This window comes from Macrobrachium nipponense, chromosome 17 (assembly GCF_015104395.2).
Source record: "Macrobrachium nipponense isolate FS-2020 chromosome 17, ASM1510439v2, whole genome shotgun sequence".
Classification (NCBI taxonomy): domain Eukaryota; kingdom Metazoa; phylum Arthropoda; class Malacostraca; order Decapoda; family Palaemonidae; genus Macrobrachium; species Macrobrachium nipponense.
The window spans coordinates 80,198,886-80,226,201 of NC_087210.1; the positions used below are offsets into that span (position 1 = coordinate 80,198,886).

A 27,316-nucleotide genomic window follows, 5' to 3' on the forward strand; every position below is an offset into this window, starting at 1 on the left:
TATTGTCCTAAAGTCATAACTTAAAAGACAAAGGTTCCACTGCCTTTTAATGCTATAGTACAATATTTAAAATTTAAAACGGGCTTTATAACAAAAAACAAAGCAATTTATATATATAAAACACACTTCAATGAATCTGGAAAATACAAAATACTTTTTACAGAGATACCAGAGGCTCCCTCCCCAGTGATAGCCAGAACTAGATTTATATATATAAAAAAAAAACAATACCAGTATACTAGCAATGACTTAACGAAGCCTCCGATATCTAGTTTTGTTTTAAATATAGAAATGTTGAAGAAACCGGACTTATAGTTTTGACAAATCGTCAGTAGAGAAATATTACTTTAAAGCTCTTTTTAACAAATACAGTACAGTACACACACACTATATATATATATATATATATATATATATATATATATATATATATATATATATATATATATATATATATCACACGCACACGCGCCTGCTATTTTTTGCAAAGACAAAGACAGCATATATATAAGTATGGAGCTATATACATACATGAGGAAAAAATCACACCATTTAAAGTAATTTAAACTAAACAAAGGAGTTTTCTATGTACAGTATAGTGGGCATTCATTCATATGAATAGAATGTATATATATATATATATATAATATATATATATATATATATATATATATAATATATACCTAATATATACCAATATTAGATATATATATATATATATATATATATATAATATATATATTATTATCTTTACATTTAAATCACAAACATTTTCACCTCTTTATCTCCAAAACATATTCAAGGAGACTGCCTTGCAACATTTCAATAGATCTCAAGTAAAATTACCTGCAGTGGCAACCTCATAAATTATATATATATATATATATATATATATATATATATATATATATATATATATATATATATATATCTATACATACATACATATTTATAACATACATACATATTTATATATTATATATATATATATATATATATATATATATTGGTTCCGATATGTTTGTCCTGGGTCACTGGGAACAGTTGCAGTTCCCATAGAAGTCACAGGAACTCTGTAACATCTACAGGACTTGGTGACGGGAACATGACGCTGTAGACTGCGTAGGCTACAGTCATTGGGCATATACAGTCAATGAAAGCGTGATTTAATCAATTTGGAGACTGATTTGAACTATGTAAACTTTGCACAGGAATAAAATTATAACAGGAATAGAAAACACTGTCAATCAAACGACGTGCAGAAAGCCATTACATAGCATGTGACGGAAACATTATTTGTATATCTTAACTTTTTCGCAAATTACTGGAATCATCATAAAAGCGTATAATTGTTTTTCTGATGTCATAACAATTCACACTCATCAGAATAATGTTCTAGAAGAGGACGTTTAATGTCGTTGAAATATCACTACTTTCAGGTAAAATGCTTGTGTCTAAACATTTCGTCTTGACGATTTCTTATTCGTTTATGATAAACACATTAATTCCTCACGTATAAATATTGCAATTCTCCGGCAACTTTAGCCCCCCACCCGCCCCCCCTCCTTATTAAGTACACATAAATTCATTAAACAAAGCCTCTTTGCAACATAAACTATCAATTAATCATGGCTACTTCATCCCCAACGAGAAAGGAAACAAATAATTTATGCCTCGATCAATAGGCAACAGGAAGGCCTCCTCCTCTACCATATCTCCTCAGAGGATCCTGTAGACTCCTATTAGTTATTACGTCACCTCCTCCTATACGGAAAGGGAACAGCTGGGGGTATCTCTCGAAGGACATCAATTAATATCGAGTAACATAAACGTTGTTCAACAGCTGATCAAATTATTCAAATGTTTACATTCGGACCCAAAGCTGGACAGAGGAACGACGTGGAATGAAACGGGGGACGAGAGGTATTGCACGAATAATATTGATACGTAATTGATGCTTTCCATGATTGCTCTCTGATCATCTGCTACGATGTTTTGTCTTTTAGTAATGTCTGGTGGTTTTGTACATTCATTTAAATATCATTTTCCCGCTCAATCCTAGTTATTTTAACTGATTTACCGAACGTTTCCAGACTACGTATTACTCGTAAGACTAGAGACAGCCATTCATTTATGCGATGGCATAATATTGATACACTGATCCCCTTTATTTACCATAATTATGGAAACAGGTGAATGCGTGGATTACATAAACCGGTGGATTATTTCAGTCTTTGTTTAACTCACAAAAGCAAAACGTGAAAACCTTTATTAGCTGCTCACCTTATCATAACAAGGAGGTAAACCTCGACAGTAACACGTAACATTACTATAGTTCCCCCTTTACAGCGAGTTACGTAAATCTTAACTAACGTTGCACGTGATTTTGTGACCGTTTTGGTGTAAGATGAACTTAGCTGAGTAAATTATTTTGGTTCATGAGCAGCGAGGAAACATTCATGATATTGGTTTCTGTCTTGACAGACACTGCTCCCATAATAGTGCACACAACGTAATTTGCCGTCTCACCAGTCGTAAAAACCGTTAAACCGTTGATTAGCTGATAAATGTGCAGCTAAATATTTTTCTGGTTGTAGTACCACACTCCTCACGCCTGAGCAATATCGGGAAAGAGGCGAATGACTCTTTACTTTCGACCTGGTAATATACAAACACAATTGGTACCAGGGGGCAGACTGCTCTTTCAATCGAGTGCTTAACTTTGAATGGCTTTACACTGCACAGGGAACAGTTTCAACGTGTTAAGAAGGATCCTTCTTTCGAACCATGAAATATTTACATGTATCATAAAAATTCGATTTCACTGTTGCTGTATCGTTATGAAGAACTTCGGCCTAAGGGCAGGTTTGCCGTTCGTGGGAGCATTAGACCTAAGTTCCATGTTCCTCTGCGTTACAGAATTAACCCAAGATAGATCTCGGTTAAATAACGCTACACTCATGCACTCGATTCTTCATACAAGCGTATTATCCCTCAATCTTGGTCTTTTTTCCCGTAAAGTTTCAAAAGGGAAAACAGAAAGGGACCAAAGAGTTGTCACTGGGAACCTCGTAAAATCTTTACACTCTGTCGATGCCAATCTCTATGAGATGATCATTGGGCTCTTCCTCGACCAAGGTCTTGAGTCGCAGCTCGTTGGCGAAGGACGTCACTTCGATGTCTACTGTAGATTTGTTCGAGACGCCAGGTGAGATGTATTGTGACCTATTTGGAAAACAAAAGAGAATCAGGTTTCAGCTCAAATGTCACTGCCTCGTCAACTCTTCTCTCTCTAGGCTGGCCATGGAAGTCTACAGTTAAGATTGAAATGTAGTGAAATTCTAGATTTGCAATATTATCATCTTATGCTTAATTGCAAAATATTTGGAAAACGCACCATTGCTTCATCTACTTTTCTCTCTCTAGGCTGGCCATGAAACTCATCAGTTAAGATTGAAATGGACTGAAATACAAGATTTGCAATATTATCTTTCTCTTTCTTTGCTTAATTGCAAAATATTTGGAAAACAACCACTGCTTCATCTACTTTTCTCTCTCTAAACTGGCTATGAAGCTCTTCAGTTAAGGTTGAAATGTATTGAAATTCAAGATCTGCAATATTATTATCTTATGCTTAATTGCAAAATATTTGGAAAAACACAAGATTTCATTCATCAAGGATGCAACAACTGGCAAGTGTCTTAAAACTCAAAACGTTCTTAAAAGCACTAACCATAATTTAGTCTGAAAAAGATCACTGTATACTTATCTAACAACATCAAAATCTTTATCTAATTTAGTGAACAGCTTATTACAGGTCCAAATGAAAACTGGAAAACCCTAAAATGTTTACTTTGAAAATATACCTAGAGGGTAAGATAGACTTTTGCCAAGATATGTCTGAGTATATGCGAACAAAATCACTAGAGGAATTATTCTATGCATACCATTTACACCAGTTATTACCCAGTAAAAGTTGACAATCATTGTTGGAACTCTTTCCCTGCCACTGCCTTATTCATACAATCCTCGAAGTAGCATCTGTATTTTTTTCCACCTGGCCACAAAGTCTTTTTGTCACTACAAGTGATATCACTAGCTAAGTTCAAAAACATTCTGCTAAGACAAAATCAATCTCTGTCCTTTCTATTCCTGTACTACACACTGCCCTTGCACTTGTCTTACGAAGTGACAAAATATCTCAGCTTTCCAGCCTTGAATAAATTAGTTATACATATTCTAGTCTGCACTACATCCACACATATGTAAAACCCAAAAAGTTAGACTTTCCTTCATTCCATGGTTTTCTGCAATACTACCATAGGGTTTGGGGTTGCAAGCTACCCGTCCAAGGTCATTTGGGATATTCGACACCACACAAAGCAACAAGAGGGAAATGTTAATATTTTCTTTTCCAAGTGACCACACAGCAGTGAAATCCGTGACTACCGCTGACTCAAAGGGGCTCATCAACTTTGAATAATCATATTTTTAAGGATTATACTACTAAAGCTTGTATCTCTACCTCACTTTAACTATCCAGGGAAACTGATATAAAATTATCTCACTTTTTGGCATGGTTCTGTAGAATTGGGGAGTTCGAGGATGACCTTGACCTGGATTTCGACCCTGGAGAGCCACGATTCCAGGACATGCGAACTCTGGAAGTTAAGAAGGAAATGGGATAATGAAATACCTGTGCAACTCACTTCTTCTTGAGTGGAGTCTTACTTAAGCCAGTACGGAATTTCTAGGGCCTTGTAGTGTTAAGACCAAGAATGTTATTGAAGTGGTCAATGTATGCAAAAAAAAAAAAAGAAGAATGAATATGGTAAAAGTGAACGACATAAGAAATGGTAAGTAAAGGAAAGTTAGTTCCATACAAGTAGTCATTATATAATACATGGTTAAAAGAATGATCAAGATTAACAATACCCGCCGTGTTTCCCAACCTGGGGTTCTAGCACCCCCTGGGGGTGCTGAAATCAATTATAGGGGGTGCTGGGATGCAATAAGTGCATTACGATAAAATTCAGTTTCTTTTTATACTAGTAATAATAGATTGATTAGGGGGTGCTGGAATCCTTCGGGCCAACCCTAGGAGAGCTGTTAATCAGCTCAGTGGACTGGTAAAACTAAGATGTACTTAACTTAAGGGGGTGCTAGACTGGCTTGACCTGACCACGGGGGATGCTAGGGTCAGAAAAGGTTGGGAAACACTGCGCCGTAGGGGTAACATTCTCAGGAGAGAGAAAAACACCATTGTACAATGCACTCACGAAGTACAGAACACCATCAGGCAAACCCCTACCATGTATGCGCGAAGGGGACAGCCCTCTATAGTGAAACAGTATGAGCCCCAAAAACCCACCTGTGGAGACTCGGTGACGTCAGAGACAGCCTCGAGAAAGTAGTGCGCATCGAGGAATTGCTGGCGGATGCTCGCCTGTGTCTTCCAGGAATCACTCTGCATCTTATTCTGTCGTACATCAACAGAAGAGCTTTGCGGATGTCTGGTAAGCGGATGGCGTAGATGAAGGTATCAGTGAACACCTGGAAGAAAATCAGAGAGCGAATTTTGAGTTGTCACTATATAAATCAAAATGTCGAAAGTAAACAATGTCGAGCCATCAGAACCTCAAAAGTTAAAGCAAGGTTGTGCTGTGTCGATACCAGAAGAAAATTCACCATTGCATCTTACTATTTTATCTCTATATTTTTATTTATTATTCTATTAATATGTTTTTGTGCCTTTCCAATACCTGGGATCTTTTTTCTATTCTTTTTTATTATCTTCTGTACCTTCTTTCAAATGGACACCGTGTTTTTTGGGGAGCTTGGCTTTTCGAGTCAGTGGCCCCTGCGTATGAATTGGGAGTTATCCACTGAATAATAATAATAATAATAATCATAATAATAATAATAATAATAATAATTAATAATAATAATAATAAATATTTTAATTTATTATAATATAATATCTTCACTGAAAACATCGAAAATAATCACTGAAAATATTACACCTTTATTGGTATGAAGTACTGAAATCCAACACTGAATAATAATAATAATAATAATAATAATAATAATAATAATAATAATAATAATAATAATAATAATAATAATAATATTGATAATAATAATATTTTGGTAAAGACCCTCTTTTAGGCAAATTCTGTTAAAGAGAATAATAATAATAATAATAATAATAATAATAATAATAATAATAATAATAATAATATGTTTTATTAAAAGTAATTACTGCCTCAGCTGCATCAATTTTATATAGAATTAACGCAGCTGAGGCAGCAATTACTTTTAAATTAATAATAATAATAATCAATAATAATAATAAATCAATAATAATAATAAAATAATAATAATAAGAATAAGACAACCACCAAGAAGTTCCTGAAGCCAAACCAAGCAAGAGACTCTGGGAAAACATATGGAGCAATCCGGCATCACACAACAAACATGGAACATGGTTCCAGGAAGTCAAGGGAGAATAAAACAAAGATTCACTGACATCACGACAGACACAGTCAGACACCAACTAAAGAAAATGCCCAACTGGAAAGCCCCAGGTCCCGATGAAGTCCATGGATACTGGCTCAAAAACTTCAAGGCCCTACACCCAAGAATAGCAGAACAGCTCCAGCATTGTATCACAAATCACCATGCGCCCAAATGGATGACCACAGGAAGAACATCCTTAGTCCAGAAAGACAAGAGTAAGGGAAATATAGCCAGTAGCTACAGGCCTATCACCTGCCTACCCATAATGTGGAAGTTACTAACAGGTATCATCAGCGAAAGGCTATACAACTACCTAGAGGATACAAACACCATCCCCCACCAACAGAAAGGCTGCAGAAGGAAGTGAAGGGCACAAAAGACCAGCTCCTGATACAAAATGGTAATGAAGAACAGTAAGAGAAGGAAAACCAACCTAAGCATGGCATGGATAGACTATAAGAAAACCTTTGACATGATACCACACACATGGCTAATAGAATGCCTGAGAATATATGGGGCAGAGGAAAACACCATCAGCTTCCTCAAAAATACAATGCGCAACTGGAATACAATACTTATAAGCTCTGGAATAAGACTAGCAGAGGTAAATATCAGGAGAAGGATCTTCCAGGGCGACTCACTGTCCCCACAACTCTTCGTAGTAGCCATGATTCCCATGACAAAAGTACTGCAGAAGATGGATGCTGGGTACCAACTCAAGAAAAGAGGCAACAGAATTAACCATCTGATGTTCATGGACGACATCAAGCTGTATGGTAAGAGCATCAAGGAAATAGATAGCCTAATCCAGACTGTAAGGATTGTATCTGGGGACATCAGGATGGAGTTTGGAATAGAAAAATGCGCCTTAGTCAACATACAAAAAGGCAAAGTAACAAGGACTGAAGGGATAAAGCTACCAGATGGGAGCAACATCAAACACATAGATGAGAAGGGATACAAATACCTGGGAATAATGGAAGGAGGGGATATAAAACACCAAGAGATGAAGGACACGATCAGGAAAGATTATGCAGAGACTCAAGGCGATACTCAAGTCAAAACTCAACGCCGGAAATATGATAAAAGCCATAAACACATGGGCAGTGCCAGTAATCAGATACAGTGCAGGAATAGTGGAATGGACGAAGGCAGAACTTCGCAACATAGACCAGAAAACTAGGATACATATGACAATACACAAAGCACTACACCCAAGAGCAAATACGGACAGACTATACTTAACACGAAAGAAAGGAGGGAGAGGACTACTAAGCATAGTGGACTGCGTCAACATCGAGAACAGAGCACTGGGGCAATATCTGAAAACCAGTGAAGACGAGTGGCTCAAGAGTGCATGGGAAGAAGGACTAATAAAAGTAGACGAAGACCCAGAAATATACAGACAGGAGAATGACAAACAGAACAGAGGAATGGCACAACAAACCAATGCACGGACAATACATGAGACAGACTAAAGAACTAGCCAGCGATGACACATGGCAATGGCTACAGAGGGGAGAGCTAAAGAAGGAAACTGAAGGAATGATAACAGCGGCACAAGATCAGGCCCTAAGAACCAGATATATCCAAAGAACGATAGATAGAAATGACATCTCTCCCATATGAAGGAAGTGCAATACGAAAAATGAAACTATAAACCACATAGCAAGCGAATGTCCGGCACTTGCACAGAACCTGTACAAAAAGAGGCATGATTCAGTGGCAAAACCCTCCACTGGAGCCTGTGCAAGAAACACCAGCTACCTTGCAGTAATAAGTGGTACGAGCACCAACCTGAAGGAGTGATAGAAAACGATCAGGCAAAGATCCTCTGGGACTATGGTATCAGAACAGATAGGGTGATACGTGCAAATAGACCAGACGTGACGTTGATTGACAAAATCAAGAAGAAAGTATCACTCATTGATGTCGCAATACCGTGGGACACCAGAGTTAAAGAGAAAGAAAGGGAAAAATTGGATAAGTATCAAGATCTGAAAATAGAAATAAGAAGGATATGGGATATGCCAGTGGAAATTGTACCCATAATCATAGTGAACACTAGGCACGATCCCAAGATCCCTGAAAAAGAATCTAGAAAAACTAGAGGCTGAAGTAGCTCCAGGACTCATGCAGAAGAGTGTGATCCTAGAATAGGCGCACATAGTAAGAAGAGTGATGGACTCCTAAGGAGGCAGGATGCAACCCGGAACCCCACACTATAAATGCCACCCAGTCGAATTGGAGGACTGTGATAGAGCCAAAAAAAAAAATTAATAATAATAATTTGTTGAAAACATCGAAAATATTAACTGGAAACATCACACACTGATTGAAATCGTTCTGAATACAAAAAAACTCACCTTGACTGAAAACATAATGTTGAATGCTGCCCCCAGGGCGACATTGGTCGTCTGGTCAACATTGGTGAAGACACAATTTGGGCAAATGAGGATGAACTTGAGGACAGCAGGTACCCACCCGATCAGGAAGGTCAGGACGATCAAAGCAGTGGTGCGGACGGTCTATAGAAATACAATAAATAAATAGATATAAATAAAAGTGTTAATTTTTAAATTATTTTTTAAAAATTGCAGAATTAGGTTTGACACTTTGTATGGGATAGGTAGCATGAGGTAAAAATAAATAAATATAAATTGAAAAATTTAAAATTTAAAATTGCAGAATTAGGTTTGACACTTTGTATGGGATGAGTAGCATGAGGTAAAAATAAATAAATATAAATAGAAAACATTCAAATTTAAAAATGCAGAATTTGGTTTGACGCTTCGTATGGGATAAGTTGCATGAGGATCATGATGGCTAAAAAAAATAAAAATAAAAATAATAGGGGGATTTCTTGGTAGTTGGCTGCTTGGCTAAAACTTTTATATATAAGTCTCTGAGAGAGAGAGAGATTTGCACAAAACATAAGGCAAAATGGAGAGAGCGAAGCAATTGGCACTTGATTAATCTCTCTCTCTCTCTCTCTCTCAGCTTATATATATATATATATATATATATATATATATATATATATATATATATATATATATATATATATATATATATATATATATATATATATGTGTGTGTGTAAGTACACATATGGTATGTGTACTTAATTATACAAAGTATATATAAATGACTACAAATACATTCATACAAATTATATATATATATATATATATATATATATATATATATATATTATATATATATACTATATACACATACATTACAAACGTCTACACGTAGAGACGTATTGATAAATATCTGCCAGCACAATCTACAGAACACGTCTGATCGTAAAATATATATTCCGCCTTAACTCAGGACGAGCTAGTTTATAGGGGAGGACCTCCAGAATACGCGAGCACTTCAATCTTCCGTCCCACAGGGCGCCACAGACTCTCCAGGACCCTACCTGTCCGAGGCAGCGTGTCTCGTCAAGGCCTTAATCCTTCCATCACCCGAGGAAATAGGACCTATGAGATCAATATCCTACAGGGAAATTCATCTATACAAAAGGAGGGGAAAGTCTTTTTTATGGAATGGGTGCGATTCTGGTGGTATAATGTCGCATTGTTTTTTTTATATATATTTCAGGTCCTTCCGATGTATTATAAAGGAATGAAAATTGATACACGATTATGTGATTTAATACATACATATATCACTGGTAAAAATGTCCTGTTACAACAATATTCCATCTAATGAAAGGAGCCCATTAAATCGCCCAAATGTAGAAAGTAATTGTACTATATTTCAGAGTCTGTTCTCTCTCTCTCTCTCTCTTCTCTCCTCTCGTCTCTCTCTCTCCTCCTCTTCTCTCTTCTCTCTCTCTTCCACTCCGTTAATGTAATGAATGAGAAAGGTTACAGAAAAGGTGGTATGTATACCAAGAGATCCATCCACAGGTATATATATATATATATATATATATATATATATATATATATATATATATATATATATATAGTCGACAACCCGTTCTATAGCTAATTCCTTGATGAGAGGAAATTCGGACTTTTAGCAGCCTCCTGGTGCAACCGATGTAAGTGCCGAGATCACATCTGGGACAATTATACTTATAAACGACACCGGAGGCAAACAGGGGGCTGATCTTATCCTTGACTTGGAAGAGTGAGCCGATAGTTCGGGGGTTTATGGGAATTAGTTTCAAATTAAGGGCAGGCAATTGCTCATTGAATAGGTTGATGCATTTTTTCCTAAATTTATTATTATGGAGAAAGGGAAATCTAGCAAACATACGGAGCTTGGGGACACTATGGACTATTGGGGGTGGATTGAATTTCAGATTAAGTAGCTTATTAAGGGATCTATGAAAAATTGCTGGAGGGAAATAATTATCCTTAAAGTAATCAGCAAGGAAAGTCACTTCAGTATGAAAGGTAGACCAGCTTGATGTCAGATGAATGGCTCTATGGCGGAGAGTTGACACGGAATTCATTTTATAGAAAGAGCACCTTTACTGGCCTGGGAACCAATTTTTATAGCTCATGTTTTTTTAACTTTAAAATGAATTCCGTGTCAACTCTCCTCCATAGAGCCATTAATCTGACATCAAGCTGGTCTACCTTTCATACTGAAGTGACTTTCCTTGCTGATTACTTTAAGGATAATTATTTCCCTCCAGCAATTTTTCATAGATATCTTAATAAGTTACTTGATCTGAAATTCAATCCAATCCACCCCCAATAGTCCATAGTGTCCCCAAGCTCCGTATGTTTGCTAGATTTCCCTTTCTCCATAATTATAAATTTAGGAAAAAATGCATCAACCTATTCAATGAGCAATTGCCTGCCCTTAATTTGAAACTAATTCCCATAAACCCCCGAACTATCGGCTCACTCTTCCAAGTCAAGGATAAAATTAGCCCCCTGTTTGCCTCCGGTGTCGTTTATAAGTATAACTGTCCCAGATGTGATCTCGGCACTTACATCGGTTGCACCAGGAGGCTGCTAAAGTCCGAATTTCCTCTCATCAAGGAATTAGCTATAGAACGGGTTGTCGACTATCAAATCCAGAACAATCTAACATATATATATATATATATATATATATATATATATATATATATATATATATATATATATATATATATATATATACAGGGAGTCCATAAAGTTCCTGTACCATTAGAAGTATTTATTTCTCAGAATGGTACTGGGACTTTATGGACACCCTTTATATATACATAAAGGTTTTATTTAATATAAAGAAAAAAATAGATAAATAAATCATGAATCCATTTATTCAAGACCTAACTCATGAGTCAGAATTTGGGGATATGCCCCTGGCTTGGAATGGACGAAGGCAGAACTTCGCAGCATAGACCAGAAAACGAGGAAGCATATGACAATACACAAAGCACTACACCCAAGAGCAAATACGGACAGACTATACATAACACGAAAGGAAGGAGGGAGGCGACTACTAAGCATAGAGGACTGCGTCAACATCGAGAACAGAGCACTGGGGCAATATATGAAGACCAGTGAAGACGAGTGGCTCAAGAGTGCATGGGAAGAAGGACTGATAAAAGTAGACGAAGACCCAGAAATATACAGAGACAGGAGAATGACAAACAGAACAGAGGAATGGCATAACAAACCAATGCACGGACAATACATGAGACAGACTAAAGAACTAGCCAGCGATGACACATGGCAATGGCTACTGAGGGGAGACCTCAAGAAGGAAACTGAAGGAATGATAACAGCGGCACAAGATCAGGCCCTAAGAACCAGATATGTCCAAAGAACGATAGATGGAAATAACATCTCTCCCATATGTAGGAAGTGCAATACGAAAAATGAAACCATAAACCACATAGCAAGCGAATGTCCGGCACTTGCACAGAACCAGTACAAAAAGAGGCATGATTCAGTGGCAAAAGCCCTCCACTGGGGCCTGTGCAAGAAACACCAGCTACCTTGCAGTAATAAGTGGTACGAATACCAACCTGAAGGAGTGATAGAAAACGAACAGGCAAAGATCCTCTGGGACAATGGTATCAGAACAGATAGGGCGATACTTGCATATAGACCAGTCGTGACGTTGATTGACAAAATCAAGAAGAAATCACTCATTGATGTCGCAATATCATGGGACACCAGAGTTGAAGAGAAAGAAAGGGAAAACATGGATAAGTATTAAGACCTGAAAATAGAAATAAGAAGGATATGGGATATGCCAGTGGAAATTGTACCCATAATCATAGGAACACTAGGTACGATCCCAAGATCCCTGAAAAGGAATCTGGAAAAACTAGAGGCTGAAGTAGCTCCAGGACTCATGCAGAAGAATGTGATCCTAGAAACGGCGCATATAGTAAGAAAAGTGATGGACTCCTATGGAGGCAGGATGCAACCCGGAACCCCACACTATAAATACCACCCAGTCGAATTGGAGGACTGTGATAGAGCAAAAAAAAAAAAAAAAAAAAAAAAATAATAATAATAAACATCATTGCTGTTCCATAAGCAAACATCTAAGTATAAATTTACAGAAATTTTTATTGGCGAACTGAATATATATTAACTTCATCTTCTATTCTCGGCCCATAAATCAGGGGTAAATAGACTTGAATTATTACGAATAACATTAATATTTTAACTAGGCCTTTGCCTTCAGTTTGTAGATGATCCTATCGAGCGTAACATTTAAACAAACATTTTGATATCTTCACTGAAGCCTCACAGCTTCTAAAGACCTCGATAATCCACTCACCGAATCACTTATAATAACCCGAAGGCAAACTTAAAAAACTTCAAAAAGGGGGACCTCACCTTGATGTTCCTCCGTAAGTGATTGCGCTGCTCGGGACTGACGAGATAGAACTCCCTGTTCTTGAGCAAACAGAAGATGTGGGAATATACCACGATGATGACGAACGTAGGCCCGAAGAAAATGCACGTCCAGATAATACGAAACTGTGGAGAAAATAGTTCTTATTCTGTGACCTTTCACAAGACACTCATCGTAATTAGCTCGGATTTATAACTTAAGAGACCGTAAAAAAATCATAGATACATATTTCTATAAATATAGTATGGATTAGTAACAGTAAAATAATTTAATCAGACCAGTGAGTAAAAAATAAATCTGTAAGCAGAATAGAACTTGTTCATAAATATTTTGACCGCAGGACTTACTGTGAGTCCTGTGTGGTAGATATTTTTGACCACAGAACTTACCGTGAGTCCTGTATGGTAGAAGTCATTCTTCATGCAGTCTTTTGATTGATAGCCCTGGTTTGGGACGACAGAAAATCCGACGAACATCCCAATAACTGAAAAGAAAACAAGAAACTGGATTATTCAGAGAGAGAGAGAGAGAGAGAGAGAGAGAGAGAGAGAGAGAGAGAGAGAGAAACTGCACAGATCAATTTGTCCTTAATGTTACGGAAAATTATATGGTCTTGCAGCTATGGAAATAAGACTAGTATTGGTAATTAAACTGGTCCTCCCAGTAACCATGTCACCTAAAGACTCAAAAACCTCTTCGATAAACACAGGGCCAGTACAGTTAATCCAAAATGTCGTCTCAGTAACGGGTGTCTACTTTAAAAACTCGTGAGCAGTGTGAGACTAACACAGAGAGACCACGCGCCTGTACGAGTTAACTTGCTCGTCCTCTCGGCAGAGCGGTGTGGGTGTGTGTGTGCGTGTGTGTGTGCTTGTCCATTTGGCAGTTCGAAAAGTCCCGATAAGACTAACAGAGGCTAATGAGCTTTGGAGAATTCGCTATGGTCGGCAGCCGCTCGTCCGGGATCAACTTCCCATTGTCTGCCGGATATTGCTTTGCCTAAGCCTCTCTCGCTCGCCGGCGGAGGATCAGCGAAACGGCAAACATAATCTTTTATACTTTCTATTTTAATCTTTTATCTCTCTCTCTCTCTCTCTCTCATTCTCTCTCTCTCTCTCTCTCGTCTCGACAACAGTAGGCGTCCGCGTCGAGTGCTTGTCGAGGAGGAAGACTGAAGGGACGAGTCTAGTGATGTCTGTTTTAGAGAGTGGGAGGGAGATAGTCTCACCTACGATATGTCTCACACAGAGAGGGAGTGTGTATGATTATATATATATATATATATATATATATATATATATATATATATATATATATATATATATATATATATATATATATATTCCTGCACCAGATCAGGCACTGCTTTGAATTAGTTTGAGGTAGCTGCGCCTATCGCGTTATGACCCTCCGAATCTGATCGTAAGAAAAGGGCTAAAAAGATAGGAGGAAAGAACGTCCGATAGTAACAAAAAAAGGCCAAATGATATCTACGTTGGACTAAATTAACTTAATAAAAAAAATCAGCATAAGATTATCCTGTAGATCACTAAGGAAAAGTAATCGAAAACCAACATAGGCCTAGGCCTATACCTGCAGGTTCCTCGAATACTCACGTGGTATAAGCCACAGGATGGCGATGATGCACTTGAGCACCTGAGGAGTGATCGTGGCGGCGTAGTGCAAGGGCTTCAGGATCCCTATGTAGTGGTTGAGGGCCAGAGCCAGCAGGTGGAAGATCTGGACGAGTATGATCCACAGCCTGACCGTCTCAAGGACGAGGTGGGCGCACACCGGAAACTCGATGTTCCTCACTTTCCTCAGGTACATGAGGAGCAAGTCTGTGGCGGGAGACCGAACTTGAGCTTTGCATCCATTTACATGGCATGTGGAAGTTAGATCAAATATTCATACATCAATTTCTAGCTATAATTCACGTCTTAAGTCAAGATACGACAAACAAATATAAAGAGAAGGTATATCAGATCTTATTGAGACTATTCACTGTATATGTAGAACCCTGTGCATTCTAGCCAGACATTCACTTATAATCAAGATATTTACAGGAAGTTTTAGTCATAATTCACTAATTTAGGCTAGATACGACAAATGAATATAAAGAGAAGGTATATAAGACCTTACTGAGATTAACCACTGTACTATATGCAGAAACTTGTGTATTCTAGCCAGACATTCACTTATAATCAAGATGTTTACAGCAATTTCTAGTTATAATTCACTTCTTTATCCTAGATGTGACAAATAAATATAAAGAGAAGGTATATAATACCTTACTGAGACTATTCACACTGCATATGCAAAACCCTGTGCATTCTAGCCAGACATTCACTTATAATAAAGCACAGAAAATTTATTAGAACGACACATAAGAGGTGTTCTAATAGCTTTTTCAGACCTCTGTAAGCTTTAAAAGTCCTGTATAAGGGCACATGCAGAGATATATCAATTTTCCAAACCATTTATAAGGATAAACACACGAACACACTTACAACTGCACAATACATAAACAGCTGGAAGCAAACACTAGTACCACCCAACATTAGGAATTTAACAAAATATTTATACCTAAAGTGAATATGAAACAAAATACAGTGTTCGCTGCTGCCAGAGACAAGGAGAGACGAACTGTGGGAGAAATGGGTCTCTTGACCCATGGAATGGCCAACACGACGGTGGAGCTCACGATTCCAGACGCCAGACATAGGCCTATGTAGACCTGCAAGAGTTGAAAACATCTGAGATAGAAGTCGTGAATGGTCGTAGTTCATCTAAAGTTGCTGTTAGAGTGGGAGACTTAGATGAAAAAACATTACTGTTCGCCAATACCCTGAGTAACAAGAAGGATATGGGAGCTGTTGTATATTAATGTAATAAAATTGTCATGATCTTCTTCACGGTATAACGCATGCACACAAACACAATATATATTGTTTATCCTTGAGCTGTTTCGCCTAGCAGGAGATGACTGGAGGGGAAAAAATCACTGCTGAATTGTGAATGAGCACTTTACAGATACATCCACTTCAGCCTTATTAACATAAGACTCATCAGCTGCACTCAGCAAGTTATCTCCTGTAGTACCATACGCCTTCCATGCATACCAATGAACAACACTGCCACTAACCATGTCCCACAATTATACTATTCAATCCTGCCTTCTCTCAATACAATCTTTCCATCAAGCTTGTAATAATTTCTCTTTTGACAGCATTTCTCCATCAGCATCTTTTCATTCCAAAATCCTTTTTGCACAGTAACTTCCTCTCTGCATTACTTGTTTGTGGGACAACATTATATACGTATACACACACACACACACGCACACACACACACACATATATATATATATATATATATATATATATATATATTATATATATATATATGTGTGTGTGTGTGTGTGTTTATGTATGTATATATATATATATATATATATATATATATATATATATATATATATATATATATATATATATATATATATATAATAAGCTCTTGTATCTAAGTTCGTGAGAACAGTCCACTTCCATTACCTGTTTATTCTTGACAGCTAAAATGCCCTCTAACCTGGCTAACTTATAAGCGGGGTATTTACTAAGAGATCAGCTCATCTGACTGCCTCTCTGATCTACCTCCAGCCCTTTTTAACGAGTTGTAATCCTTCTGGATCGAGCCAAGGGGAATGAATCCTGTAGGACGTAAGCTGTCGTTAGGATTAACCCCTCCACAGCGCTGGAATGATCCTTGGGTAAACATAGACTCAACCAGGTAAATGTTACCTTGTGTGCTTATGTTTATATCAACATCTTTTTAAATTATTATTATTATGTACACAGGGAAGGATCTGATATTTCCCACAGACTGTATTATTATTATTATTATTATTATTATTATTATTATTTTTTTTTTTTTTTTTTTTTTTTTTTTTTTTTTTTTTACTTTTTTGTCTATCACAGTCCTCCAATTCGACTGGGTGGTATTTATAGTGTGGGGTTCCGGGTTGCATCCTGCCTCCTTAGAAGTCCATCACTTTTCTTACAATGTGCGCCGTTTCTAGGCATCACTCTCTTCTGCATGATTCCTGGAACTACTTCAGCCTCTAGTTTTTCCAGATTCCTTTTCAGGGATCTTGGGATCGTGCCTAGTGTTCCTATGATTATGGGTACAATTTCCACTGGCATATCCCATATCTTTCTTATTTCTATTTTCAGGTTTTGATACTTATCCATTTATTCCCTTTCTTTCTTTGGTGTCCCATGGTATTGCGACATCTATGAGTGATACTTTCTTCTTGATTTTGTCAATTAACGTCACGTCTGGTCTATTTGCACGTATCACACTATCTGTTCTGATACCATAGTCGCAGAGGATCTTTGCCTGATCGTTTTCTATCACTCCTCCTTCAGGTTGGTGCTCGTACCACTTATTACTGCAAGGTAGCTGGTGTTACTTGCACAGGCTCCAGTGGAGGGCTTTTGCTGCTGAATCATTCCTCTTTTTGTACTGGTTCTGTGCAAGTCCTGGACATTCGCTTGCTATGTGGTTTATGGTTTCATTTTTCGTATTGCACTTCCTACACATGGGAGAGATGTTATTTCCATCTATCGTTCTTTGAACATATCTGGTTCTTAGGGCCTGATCTTGTGTCGCTGTTATCATTCCTTCAGTTTCCTTCTTGAGCTCTCCACTCAGTAGCCATTGCCCCGTGTCATTGTTGGCTAGTTCTTTAGTCTGTCTCATGTATTGTCCGTGCATTGATTTGTTGTGCCATTCCTCTGTTCTGCTTGTCCTTCTCCTGTCTTTGTATATTTCTGGGTCTTCGTTTACTTTTATCAGTCCTTCTTCCCGTGCACTCTTGAGCCACTCGTCTTCACTGGTTTTCAGATATTGCCCCAGTGCTTGTCTTCTCGATGTTGACGCAGTCCTCTATATGCTTAGTAGTCCCCTCTCTCCTTCCTTTCGTGTAAAGTATAGTCTGTCCGTATTTGCTCTTGGGTGTAGTGCTTTGTGTATTGTCATATGTTTCCTCGTTTTCTGGTCAATGATGCGAAGTTCTGCCCTCGTCCATTCCACTATTCATGCGCTGTATCTGATTACTGGCACTGCCCATGTGTTAATGGATTTATCATATTTTGACTTGAGTATCGTCTTGAGTCTCTGCATATATTCTTTCCTGATCGTGTCCTTTATCTCTTGGTGCTTTATATCCCCTCATTCCATTATTCCCAGGTATTTGTATCCCGTCTCATCTATGTGTTTGATGTTGTCCCCATCTGGTAGCTTTATCCCTTCAGTCCTTGTTAATAATAATAATAATAATAATAATGATAACTAATAATAATAATATAATAATAATAATAATAATAATAATAATATTATTATTATTATTATTATTATTATTTTTATTATTATTATATTATTATTTTTTTTGTTTATCACAGTCCTCCAATTCGACTGGGTGGTATTTATAGTGTGGGGTTCCGGGTTGCATCCTGCCTCCTTAGGAGTCCATCACTCTTCTTACTATGTGCGCCGTTTCTAGGATCACACTCTTCGTATGAGTCCTGGAGCTACTCCAGCCTCTAGTTTTTCCAGATTCCTTTTCAGGAATCTTTGGGATCGTGCCTAGTGTTCCTCTGATTATGGGTACAATTTCCATTGGCATATCCCGTATCCTTCTTATTTCTATTTTCAGGTCTTGATACTTATCCATTTTTTCCATTTCTTTCTCTTCAACTCTGGTGTCCCATGGTATTGCGACATCTATGAGTGATACTTTCTTCTTGATTTTGTCAATCAACGTCACGTCTGGTCTATTTGCACGTATCACCCTATCTGTTCTGATACATGTCCCAGAGGATCTTTGCCTGATCGTTTTCTATCACTCCTCCTTCAGGTTGGTGCTCGTACCACTTATTCTGCAAGGTAGCTGGTGTTTCTTGCACAGGCTCCAGTGGAGGGCTTTTGCCACTGAATCATGCCTCTTTTTGTACTGGTTCTGTGCAAGTCCTGGACATTCGCTTGCTATGTGGTTTATGGTCTCATTTTTCGTATTGCTCTTCCTGCATATGGGAGAGATGTTATTTCCATCTATCGTTCTATGGATATATCTGGTTCTTAGGGCCTTATCTTGTGCCGCTGATATCATTCCTTCAGTTTCCTTCTTGAGCTCTCCCCTTTGTAACCATTGTCGTGTGTCCTCGCTGGCCAGTTCTTTAGTCTGTCTCATGTATTGTCCGTGCATTGGTTTGTTGTGCCATTCCTCTGTTCTGTTTGTCATTCTCCTGTCTCTGTATATTTCTGGGTCTTCGTCTACTTTTATCAGTCCTTTTTCCCATGCACTCTTGAGCCACTCGTCTTCACCGGTTTTCAGATATTGCCCCAGTGCTCTGCTCTCATGTTGACGCAGTCCTCTATGCTTAGTAGTCCTCTCCCTCCTTCCTTTCGTGTTATGTATAGTCTGTCCGTATTTGCTCTTGGGTGTAGTGCTTTGTGTACTGTCATATGTTTCCTCGTTTTCTGGTCTATGTTGCGGAGTTCTGCCTTCGTCCATTCCACTATTCCTGCACTGTATCTGATTACTGGCACTGTCCATGTGTATATGGCTTTTACCATATTTCCGGCATTGAGTTTTGACTTGAGTATCGCCTTGAGTCTCTGCATATATTCTTTCCTGATTGTGCCCTTCATCTCTTGGTGTTTTATCCCCTCCTTCCATTATTCCCAGGTATTTGTATCCTTCTCATCTATGTGTTGATGTTGCTCCCATCTGGTAGCTTTATCCCTTCAGTCCTTGTTTATTTTTGCCCTTTTGTATGTTGAGTAAGGCGCATTTTTCTATTCCAAACTCCATCCTTATGTCCCCAGATACAATCCTTACAGTCTGGATTAGGGTATCTATTTCCTTGATGCTCTTACCATATAGCTTGATGTTGTCCATGAACATCAGATGGTTAATTCTGTTGCCTCTTTTCTTGAGTTTGTACCCAGCATCCATCTTCTGCAGTACTTTTGTCATGGGAATCATGGCTACTACGAAGAGTAGTGGGGACAGTGAGTCGCCCAGGAAGATCCCTCTCCTGATATTAACCTCTGCTAGTCTTGTTCCAGAGCTTGTAAATATTGTATTCCAGTTGCGCATTGTATTTTTGAGGAAGCTGATGGTGTTTTTCCTCTGCCCCATAATATTTTGTTTTCAGGCATTCTATTAGCCATGTGTGTGGTATCATGTCGAAGGCTTTCTTATAGTCTATCCATGCCATGCTTAGGTTGGTTTTCCTTCTCTTACTGTTCTTCATTACCATTTTGTCTATCAGGGAAGCTGGTCTTTTGTACCCCTACATTTCCCTTCTGCCAGCCTTTCTGTTGGGGGGGTGGGGGATGGTGTTTGTATCCTCTAGGTAGTTGTATAGCCTTTCGCTGATGACACTTGTTAGTAACTTCCACATTATGGGTAGGCAGGTGATAGGCCTGTAGTTACTGGCTATATTTCCCTTACTCTTGTCTTTCTGGAAAACTAAGGATGTTCTTCCTGTGGTCATGCCATGTTGGGCCGCATGGTGATTTGTGATACAATGCTGGAGTTGTTCTGCTATTCTTGGGCGGTGTAGGGCCCCCTTGAAGTTTTTGAGCCAGTATCCGTGGACTTCATCGGGACCTAGGGCTTTCCAGTTGGGCATTTTCCTTTAGTTGGTGTCTGACTGTGTCTTTCATGATGTCAGTGAATCTTTGTTTTATTCTCCCTGTTTCTTCCGCCTTGACTTTTCTGGAGCCATGTTGCTTGTTGTGTGATAGCCGGATTGCTCCATATGTTTTCTCAGAGTTTCTCACTTGGTTCGGCTTCAGGAATTTCTTGGTGGCTGTCTTCCCCCTCTTAGTTGGCTGTATAGTCTTTTCTGGTTGGTTCCGAATAGTTTGTTCTGTTGGTATCCCTTATTCCTGTTCATGTATCGTTGGATCTTATGTGCTTTGGCCCTAAGCCTCTGTTTTACATCTTCTATTGTGTTGTTTAGTCCCTCTCGTGTACTTTGTATTTCTCATTTAGTTATTCCCTTGTTTTCTTGCTTCTTACGTCTTTTTCTGCCATCTCTTTCAGTTTACTCAAGTCAGATCTCACCACCATGATGGCTTTTTCAGGCGCCTTTTCCAAGGCGGTTGCTGTTTTGGTTTCTGTTGGGTTGGTTTGTGCTGTGTGGTGTGTTCGTGTCCCCATCAGTTTCTGCTACTAATCTTGCTCCTGCATAATACCAAGTTATTTGTTTCTGTGATACTGGTGGTGTGTATTATGCCCATTATTTCATTGACCTCACTTGTTTTCTCCCTTAATTTCATGGTGTTGTAGCTTTCATGGAGGGGATCTTTGTTCTCTTCTGTATCTGGATCCATCCATTGTCTAATCTTTTCTACCATTCCGTCCTCTCTGTTACTTCGTCGGTGTTTCTTCGTGTGTCGTTGTTTGATACCTCATCCTCCCTGTCGTCTTCTGTGGCATCGTCTCTCAGTTCGTCTTCGTGTAATTCGTTGTCGTGTGACATTTCCCTTTCCATTTTCTTCTCTTTCTGTTGGGGAGAGCCAGTTCTTTTTCTTTATGTTCCTTACTTGGTCTGCCAGCCTCTGCTCTGTTTGGGGGGTGTTATTCCTCTCATTCCAGATGCTGACCAACCTTCTTCTATATCCTCTCTCCGTCAGTTTGCTTATGATGTAGCATCTCCATATTTCCTTATTTTCTTCTCTTGTCCATTTCTTCCTCTTGTTTGCCTCTGTAGCTCCAGTCTCTGGTTGTTGGTTAGTGTCGTTGTTGTGGTCAGTTGCTGGATGACGACCTCCAAGTACCTGACTGTCCTCCCCTTCAATTGGGCTGAATACCTAGCTGCCAGACGAAGCTCCTCTGTTGCCAGAGGTTCCATTTACGTCGTTGTCGTTTAATTCTTCATTTCTTTCCATCATTGCTGAGTTTGCTATTTAACCCATACTGGACCCTACCCCATCGGGATAGGTACTCATTTACAGCTGAGCAGACTGAGGAAACTATGGTAAAGATCCTTTCCCAAGGAATCAACGCCGAGGAGAGCGGTCACCCATCCAACGACTGACCAGCCCCAATGTTGCTTAATCAGTCAATTGACGACCTATCCCACTCTGCCACGGCGCCACATATTATTATTATTATTATTATTATTATTATTATTATTATTATTATTATTATTCAGTGCAAGGAGTTGCAGACAGATTTTCCACTAATGTGGAAAATCTTTCTGAAAGGTAATGCCTGTTACACAAGGATGGAAAAAATATAAAAGATCATATACAAGACTGCCATATTAATTATCAAGATCATCTTCGTGTTACAGAATATACTACCATTCTGAGAAATGATTAGCAGCGTAAGATATATATATCATATATTTATATAAGTAATTATACATATATAAAACTTACCGGAATGATGTACGAATAGAGCTCTTTTCTGTCGTCGTATTCCTGAGTTTCATTTTGACTAACAGCCTGGACGACATCTAAGGACTCCGAAGCGTTTAAGAAAGCCATGCTTGTCTCTGGAACGGCTCCTGGATTAGCCAGTTTCCAAATAAAAAGTTAATTTTTTCAGTTTTTCATTTTCTGTTCTGATTCGTTTTTTTCTCAAAGAAATATCTTTACTTCTCTTCAGCGATTCTCCTGGAAGCTATATTCCATTCAAAATTCTCGCTTAACCATTGGATACTGGAGTTTTTTTCCATGTTCCAGGAATTCCAGGGGCAAAATCATTTTTCTCATCCAGGAAAATTTTCTGCACTCAAAATTCTCACTTTCTATTGCAAATCAATTACTGGTTACTGGAGCATTTTCCATATTCCTGGAATTCCAGGGACAAAATCATTTTTATCATCCAGGAAAATTTTCTGTAATCCACTCAGAACTCTCACTTTCTATTGCCAGTCATGGTTACTGGAGCATTTTCCATATTCCAGAAACGTCAGTGACATCATAATCAATTTTTTCGATCCCTTACGGTATGTTTTCCCAGAGGGTCAGCATCGTTGACCTTTCGACGATGGGCTGGAGGAAACGTCACTGGAATATCCTGGAAAAGACCAAATGCACGATTACCAGAATGTCAGATATTACGTTTTGCAGAAGTCTGGAATTATGGAAACCATCAACATTTCCTGGAAAAGACGAAATGCACGATTAACAGAATGTCAGATGTCACGTTTCGAAGAAGTCTGGAATTATGGAAACATTCAATATACCGATTTGCAGCTTTATTTTTTTTTTTCTTCTTTTTTTTTTAGATCTGGGGCGGACAGTAAAAAATGCGGACGGGATAAAGTGTGGACGGACGGACGAATCTCGCACAATAGTTTTTTTTTTTTTTTTTTTTTTTTTTTTTTATTTTTCTTACGATAACTGAAAACAGAAAAATTTACTGATAAGTTACAAAGTAGGTACGGTAAATCCAATAGCCCTACCGTAACCTATCGTATATCTCCAGGGGGGGGGTGGGGGGGGGGGGGGGGGGGGGGGAGGGAGTGTTGTATTGGTAAGTGGGTAGAGAAGGCTTATCCCGTCTCATTCAGTACGCCAAAGGTGGGGCGTTGGCGGTGGGGGGGGGGGGGGGGGGGGGTGGTGGGGGGGGGGGGGGGGGGGGGGGGGGGGGGGGGGGGGGAGGGTTTAGGGGGGGGGGTTTACGAAATACCTTAAGGCCCACTAAGCTTTCTCATCAATTAGCTTAAGGGCGCCCGTAAGCTTTTCCAGCTTGAAAGGAGACCCAGGGATCGATCCGATTAAGGGTTTATATTAACGAAAGCTTAAAAACGTGTAATGTACGACGACGCCTCTGGAGGCACGTGTACCTCTCTCTCTCTCTCTATCTTTCTCTCTCTCTCTTGCTTGCTTAAGAAAGAACATCTATTAATCTCTCTCTTTCTCTTTCTCTCTCTATCTCTCTCTCTCTCTCTCTCTCGTGCTTGCTTAAGAACAGCAGACATGAATCTCTCTCTCTCTCTCTCTCATCTCTCTCTCTCTCCCTTCTCGTGCTATGTTAGCCTGAGACTGCTCTATGCCTATATAATCTATATACATCTTATCCTATCCTTATTCTTTTACCCATAAAAATATATATTTAACAATTCTTTATAAAAAGACTGACACTTGAACTAAAAAAAAAAAAAATTATTTCCTGATCCGGTACCAGGAAGATATTTCGCCAAGGACTTGATTTATGGCGTTTATCTCCCTTAGACTTTAACCTCGAAATTCTGTGAAATTATTAATGACATTCCCGGAATATTTCGGTCAAGTGGGAATTCTGGAATTTCTGGAAGGATAAAGTGTGAAATATTACCCACCAAACAAATCAGGGTTATCTTGTAAATCAAGTCTTATTAGGAAAGGAAAGGCGGGATTTATTGCATTTTGTGTAAACTCATAATTATATAAAAACTGACAAGGTTTAATTATGTAAAATCATAATTAAATAAAACTGACAAGGTTTAATTATGTAAAATAATAATCATATGAAACTGACATAATTACATATAACTGACATAATTGTATAAAACTGACACAATTATGCAAAATGCACACAGAGTTTAATTATGTAAAATCATAATTATATTAAACTGACAGAGTTTAATTATGTAAAATCATAATTATATAAAACTGAAATAATTAAATAAAACAGACACAGAGTTTACTTATATAAAATCATAATTATATAAAACTGACAGAGTTTAATTATGCAAATTCATAATTATACAAAACTGACAAGAGATTAATTATTCGAAATCATAATTATATAAAACTGACACAGAGTTTAATTATGTAAAGTCATAATTATATAAAACTGACAAAGTTTAATTATGTAAAATCATAATTATATAAAACTGACACAGTTCAATTATGTAAAATCATAATTATACAAAACGGACAGAGATTAATTATTTGAAATAAAAATTATATAAAACTGACGCAGAGTTTAATTGTGTAAAATCATAATTATATAAAACTGACAGTTTAATCATGTAAAATCATAATTATATAAAACTGACACAGAGCTTAATTATGTAAAAATCATAATTATATAAAACTGACAGAATTCAATTATGTAAAATCATGATTATATAAAATTGGCAGAGTTTAATATGTAAAATCATAATTATACAAATTATATAAAACTGACAGAATTTAATTATGTAAAATTATAATTATATAAAACTGACAGAGTTTAATTATGTAAAATCATAATTATACAAAACTGTCAGAGATTAAATATTTGAAATCATAATTATATAAAACTGACACAGAGTTTAAGTATGTAAAATCATAATTATATTAATCTGACATAATTTGATTGTTTAAAATCCTAATTATACAAAACTGTCAGAGATTAGTTATTTGAAATCATAATTATATAAAACTGACAGAGTTTAATTATGCAAAATCATAATTACATAAAACTGACTGAGTTTAATTATGTAAAATCATAATTAAATAAAACTGACAGAGTTTAATTATGTAAAATCATAATTATATAAAAAGGACAGAATTTAATTATTTTTATTTGTATCATTAGGATTATTCTTAAACATAATTTATTTATATAATTAGGATTACCATTAAACTACATATCTATTCAAATATTTAGGATTACTTTGAAACTCCAGTCTTTATATAATCATGATTACCTTTAAACTATGTTTACTCTTATAATAAGTACTACTTTTAAATCAAATTTATACCCAGAGCTGCTGTCATGTCTCCCCTACCCTCCCAATCCCTAACCTACCCCGTCTCACCCAGGGCGGACAAACAGGTTTGCCTGAGGAGGGTGGATGTGTCATGTCTCCTCTACCCTCCTGAACCACTACCTAACCCAACCACCCCAGGGCAGACAAATAGGTTTGCTAGAGAGGGCGGATGTGTCATGTCTCCCCTACCCTCCTGAACCACTACCTAATCCAACCACCCCAGGGCGGACAAACAAGATAGATCTACACGGATTTTTTTTTTATTATTATAGATTTTCAATATCAACGTTACAAAGTTTCCATTTGCCAAAATTTTGACCTAATCCAATAAAAAAAAAAAATAAATAAATAAATAAATATAGGAATGACTATAGATAAACACGTAAATAAACGATATCTTTATCAGCTGACATCTCCCAAACAACATTAGTTGTGGCTTGGCAGAAAAAAAATATAGAAAACGGGGGTTTATCGATAAACACAATCATCGACGACTCCAATAACATCTATATTATTTGCCAGGATAATTCATCCCAATATCCTTTCTTCCTTCTCCTTCTTCTCTCCCATTTCAAGCATCTCTGATAATTTCTTGTTATTGGTTCTTATTTATTCCCTTGATTTTCTTATATAATGCTTTTGTTATATGATAGAATGTTCTCGATCACCACCACTCGTAACCTGTCCGCCCTCAGATCTTGAAATCTACTGAGACTAGAGGGCTGCAATTTGGTATGTCTGATGATTGGAGGGTGGGTGATCAACGTGCCAATTTGCAGCCCTCTAGCCACAGCGGCTTATAAGATCTGAGGGCGGATAGACAAATAACCTTCTCAATCATTTCCCCTCCAATCTCATTCTAGTTTAAAATGGTACTTTGTTTCTCTTCATTCACAGGTGATGGCTGGAATCGTAAGCTTATTTATTTTACCCCGTTTGGGGGTGTTGGGGTGTGGGTTAGCCCCTTCAGTGCACCTCATTCGATGCGCTGTAGGCACACTATCTGCAATCCCTTTCGTTCCTTTTACTGTACCTCCTTTCATATTCACTTCCATCTTACAAATGTTTCTGAGTGCAACTACCTCGAGGTTTTCCTCCTGTTACACTTTTCAAACCCTTTTTTCACCGTCGATTTCCGTTTCAGCGCTGACTGTCCTCATAGATCCCAGTGCTTGACCTTTGGTCTAAAT

The 27,316-nt window shown here is 37.8% G+C and overlaps 1 protein-coding gene across 2 annotated transcripts in view; it reads right to left on the reverse strand.

The window, feature by feature from the left end:
- Positions 1-1,014: 1,014 nt before the first annotated feature.
- The window catches only part of LOC135196358 (trace amine-associated receptor 4-like), a 319,564-nt gene continuing 293,262 nt past the window's right edge, over positions 1,015-27,316 (reverse strand). For both annotated transcript variants that reach the window (XM_064223137.1, XM_064223136.1), the window contains 9 exons: positions 22,816-23,458; positions 15,943-16,093; positions 14,973-15,197; positions 13,746-13,840; positions 13,338-13,481; positions 8,886-9,047; positions 5,372-5,553; positions 4,569-4,661; positions 1,015-3,225 (listed from right to left, as the gene is read on the reverse strand). In XM_064223137.1, the coding sequence (XP_064079207.1) occupies positions 3,081-3,225; positions 4,569-4,661; positions 5,372-5,553; positions 8,886-9,047; positions 13,338-13,481; positions 13,746-13,840; positions 14,973-15,197; positions 15,943-16,093; positions 22,816-22,923 (1,305 nt within the window). In that variant the 5' untranslated portion in view covers positions 22,924-23,458 and the 3' untranslated portion in view covers positions 1,015-3,080. The remainder of the gene's footprint in view (positions 3,226-4,568; positions 4,662-5,371; positions 5,554-8,885; positions 9,048-13,337; positions 13,482-13,745; positions 13,841-14,972; positions 15,198-15,942; positions 16,094-22,815; positions 23,459-27,316) is intronic.